Source organism: Gossypium raimondii, chromosome 1, assembly GCF_025698545.1.
Source record: "Gossypium raimondii isolate GPD5lz chromosome 1, ASM2569854v1, whole genome shotgun sequence".
Lineage (NCBI taxonomy): Eukaryota > Viridiplantae > Streptophyta > Magnoliopsida > Malvales > Malvaceae > Gossypium > Gossypium raimondii.
In genome coordinates, this window is record NC_068565.1 from 51102757 (window position 1) to 51107706 (window position 4950).

Below are 4950 nucleotides of genomic sequence, written 5' to 3' on the forward strand. Positions count from 1 at the left end.
GTTTATAAATTTCATTTTTAAAAATTTTAAATTTAGGAAAATTAAAAATTTAAAAAAAAAAAAAGAAATTTTAAATAAAAAGTTAAAAATTTAAAAAAAAACTTAAATTTAAAAATTTAAAAAATTTCCTTTTAAAACCTAAAATTAAATTTAAAAATATTTTTAAAAATTTTAAATTAGCCCTTTTTTTAAAAAAAAAACCCCAAATTTTCCCAAAATAAAAAATTTTTCCCAAACCCAAAATTTCAATAAATTTTAAAAAACCCTTTATAAATTTTCCCAAATGTAAATTTACCCTTTTCCCAAATTTAAACAAAATAAATTTGCCTTGTTTTTTTATAAAAAAAAATTAATTTTTTGGGACTTTTTAGAATTAAAGTAAACCTTTTTTAGGGTTGTTTGATAAATTTAAACCAACCCGTTTTGAGGGATTTTAAAATTTTAAAAATTAAAATTTCCAACAATTTTCTTTTGGGATAAAAAAAATTTGAAAACAAATTTTTAATTTTTTTAAAATTTAAAGGTTTTAATTTAAAATTTAAAAAAATTTTTTGGGGAAAAACTTTTTTTTTTTTAAATTTTTGATAAAAAAATGGGGAAAGGAAAAAACAAGTTAAATTTGGGAAAAATTAATTTTCCAAATTAAAAAAAAAAAAAAAATTTTTTCCCCACTTTTCCTTTTTAAAATTAAAACCCTTTAAATTTTCATTTTGGTAAAAACAAGGGGAAAACCAAACATAAATAATTTGGGTTAAATAAAAAGGATAAAATTTTAAAAAATTTTTTTATAAAAGCCTTTAAAAATTTAAATTTATTTTCCAAAAATAAACCCAAATAGTTTAAAAATTTTTTATTAAAATTTTAAACCAATTAAAGTTTTTTCAAAAGGAAAATTTTATAATTTTAAAGCCCAAAAAAAAAAACCCCCAAATTTTTTCCCAAAAGGATTAAAAAATTTTAAATAAAATTAATAAAATTGAAAATTAAAAAAAATTTCTTAAGGCTAAAATATTTTAAAATTTTAATTTTATATTAAAACAAAAAAAAAAAAATTAAAAAGGGTTTTTTTTAAAATTTTGTTTTTTTTAAACAAAAAACCCTTTTTTAAAAAATTTTTTAAAAATTTAAAAAAAAAACAAAATTGTTTAAAAAATTTAAATTTTTCTTTAAAAATTTAAGGTTTTTAATTTTGGGGAAAAATTTTTTCCTACACCAAAAATTAAAAAAAAAGAAAAAAGAAAAGGCTTTAAAAAATTTTAAAATTTTTAAAAATTTTTTTTACCCAAAAAATTAAAAATCCTTAAAAAGAAAAAAAAAAAAAAAAAAAAACCAAAAAACTTTAACCCCCAAGGAAAAACCTTCCGGGAAATGCAAAAGGGGAAGGATTCAATTTTTCCTTTCCCATCCCGTTTTAATTTTTTTAAAAAAACAAACAAATTTTTAAAAAAGGGGTTTTTCGTTGCCCTTCTTATTTTTTCAAAAAAAAAATTTTATAAAATTTTTTAAATAAAATTCACAAAATTTCCGAGTTTTCCTTTTCCCATAAAAAATTAAATTTGAATTGGAAAAAGTAAAAATGGGAAAAAAAATTTTTTAAAAGTTAAATTTTAAAATTTTTCCACCATAAAGGAAAATTTTTGTTAATTTTTTCATGAAAATTTGTCCCATTAATTCATTTAAACAATCTTTAATAAAATTTTTTAAATTTTAAATACTTTTCAAGATAAAATTTAAAATTTCCCAAAACTTTTTTTAAAATAAAATCCCCTTTTTTGCCCCCAAAAATTTTTAATTTCTTTAAAAATTTAATTCCCCTTTTTAATTTTTCTTTAAAATTTTCTTAAAAAAATTTAAAAAAAGAAAAATTTAAAGCAAAACCAAAGGGTAAATTCTTAAAATTTTAAAATTCTTTTTAATTGCGACCAATATCCCAGTAATTTTTAAATTATTTAAAACAAAAAAAAACTTTAATATTAAATTTTTTTTCAAAAAAATTTTTTAAAACCAAAAACCAAGAATTTAAAATTCTCCCATGTTTTAATCCCAAGGGGCCTTTTTGCTTTTAAAATTTTTAAACCTAAATTTTCCCATCCCTATTCCTTTAAAATCACAAAAAAAAAAATTTTTTAAAAAAAAAAACAAAAATTTTTAAAAATAAATTTTTTAAACCAAATTTTCCCCAAAAAAATTTCAAAAATTTTAAAATGGCCTAAAAAAATGGTTTTAACCATTGGGAAACATTTTTGAAATTTAAATTAAAATTATTAATTTTTAAAATTATTTCCACTTTTCATTTTAAAAATTTAAATTTTTAAAATTTAAAAAAACCCTTTAATATAATATTTTGTAAATTTAAAAATTGGGAAAAATTTTTCTTTTAAACCCCCCAAAAGAAATTTAAACCCTTGCCCACCCTTTTTCTAAAAAATTTCATTTTAAACAAAGTTAATTTAAGAATTAAAAAGGCCCAAACCAAGATTCAATCAAAAAATCTTTTAAAAGATTATTCAAATTTTAAGTTTTGGTTTTTTAAAAAGTTTAAATATTTTCTTTTTTTAAACATTTGGGAAAAAGGGAAAAACCCTTATTTTTAAAATTTTTTAAATTTTTTCCCATAAATTTTAAAAAAAATTTAAATTCCAAATTTGGTTTTTTTAAACCCCTTTTTTAAAATAAATTTTGGAAAAAATTTTAAGGGTAAAATGGGCAAACCCAGCATTCCAATCTTGTTGATAACCAGTCACATTAGATGGAGGTTGATGCGGTTCGTATATGTAGTACGAAGTATAATGGTTCAGACAAAGAACATCAAATGAGTTTTTCACTTTCTCCACTTCACTTTTGGTGAATTTTGGAAGCCTTTCTCTTACAATTTTCTGCATTGTCCTTGGATATTTTCCATAAACTAGAGGGTGCAAAAACCTACAAAATCAAATTCACAATAATTTGGAGACTATACTTCAATAACAATATGTTTTGGATATGAAATTTTGAAAGAAAATGAAGTCAATGTTGGTATATTTTCGGTCTTTTGGATGAGAAATGTTTCATTCATTATATTTTCTAAAGCATATAAGCATTTCTATAGGATGATTAATTTGTCTATTCATCAGAGATTTTACCATCCAATATGAAAGTCTCTTGCTCGCTGTGCAGCATAATTGTCAGCTTTAGATCTTGTTAGAGGTTCGTACCAAACAAAATCCAAGAAAATTCCTATTCTTCCATTTTGTTTAGCCTGAAAAGAGACCTCATCAAATTCATTCAAATAAGTATATTAAACATCTACGTAAAAATATAAAAACAATAATTTCTAGACAATTACTTGATATTTTTCACGATATCTTTTAACGGCTTCAGCATGACTTAAAATCAAATGATGTGCTGCAATATAAGGCTCGATGGCAGAGTTTCCATCAGTGCAATTTCCAAATTTCTTTGAACATCTATTAGGAGGGTTGATGCCATTGTCAAAACCAAGAGCAGCAACCACTCTCGGTTCATTGAAAGTCATCCAAGTCTTTACTCTATCACCAAATGTCTTGAAACAAAACTCTGCATAATCAGCAAAATCCTGGCTACAAAATTCAAATCATAGTAAAATTATTTTCCAATTTAAGCAAAATTTCTCGAATATTAGCTTTTCTCTTTGAAAAATATTGATTGTTTTTGGACTTACATAACTTGTCTGTCCAGCAAACCTAAATATTTTTCCTGAAGTGCTAGTGGCAAATCGTAGTGATACAAATTCACATGTGGAGTGATTCCTGCGTTCATGCCACATGTTACAAATTTCATGCGTGCATAATTATAATTCTTTTATATATCATTTGTTTGGTCCAATTTCGTATTTTCTTTTATCAAGCCATTGAAAATATTATATTAACTATGCTCAACATATGTATTTATCTGTATATACGTACCTTTTTCTAGCAAATAGTCAATCAATCTATTATAGTAGTCAACTCCTTTCCAGTTTACCTCTCCTGTCCCATCTACAAGTATGATTTTTTAATATTTAGTCTTAAAATGTATATGATAATTATTTCAAATTAGTTGATTATTGATATAATCGAAACAAATAGCTTATATACTTGGAAAAATTCTAGACCACGAGATCGAAAATCGATAGGCGTCAAAATTCAACATCTGCATCAAATCAACATCTTCCTACAAACAAGAAGGAAAGACAATAGGTAGTGATAAAATTGGGAACATGGGGAGCTTCACACAGGAATAAGAAAGTGAATGCTTTTCTTGTAATGTAATGTGAAATAAAAAAGGAAAAGGATACCTTATAGCGATGGTATTGATCAATAGAAACTTCACCAGTCTCATTATTTGCAATATGTCCTGTTTTAAGTCATATCGCATCATTTAGCATTAGAATAAAAAAAATAGCCACAAAGAAGAAAAAGAAAAAGAGAAACCATTTCATTTAACCTGGAGTTTTAACAAATGCATCCCATATGCTAGGCCCTCTACCATCTTCGCTAGCCATTCCTTCCACTTGGTATGCTGATGCTGCTGTTCCAAATAAGAATCCCTCTGGAAAACTTTCTCTACTCAAGCCTCCAGTGTCAAAATGTTGCTGTAAATTGGAATTTGCATATAAAGTTGTGCTAAAAAAAGTGAAAGATAGTAAAATCACTAAAGGGTTCATGGTGGTTAGGGCTTGGTTTTCTTAATGAATTAAAAACCTTGTTATCCATCCCTATTTATAGAGAGGTGAGGCATGAAAATTTTGATGCCAAATGATTTTTTTATAATATAATATTTTGAAATCAAATAAAAAAAATCAAATCTTTTAAACAATATTTTATTAGTTAAGAGAATCTATATGAAATTTGAATCAGATGAAATAGTAAAATAAATTCCAATGAATAATGAAAACAGAAAAAAATTATGGTAACCACTAATAACTGAGGTTTGGGATGTGTCGGCGTACTG

The 4950-nt window shown here is 23.6% G+C and overlaps 1 protein-coding gene across 1 annotated transcript; it reads right to left on the reverse strand.

Moving 5' to 3' along the window:
* Positions 1 to 2093: 2093 nt before the first annotated feature.
* Positions 2094 to 4690, reverse strand: LOC105786443 (beta-glucosidase 44). The gene is made up of 9 exons (XM_052626137.1): positions 4444 to 4690; positions 4295 to 4353; positions 4095 to 4170; positions 3924 to 3995; positions 3680 to 3767; positions 3326 to 3578; positions 3123 to 3238; positions 2709 to 2922; positions 2094 to 2099 (listed from the first exon to the last, which is right to left on the reverse strand). Exons 1-9 carry the CDS (start codon positions 4661 to 4663, stop codon positions 2094 to 2096), a joined length of 1104 nt encoding a protein of 367 aa, XP_052482097.1. The 5' UTR covers positions 4664 to 4690.
* Positions 4691 to 4950: the final 260 nt, after the last annotated feature.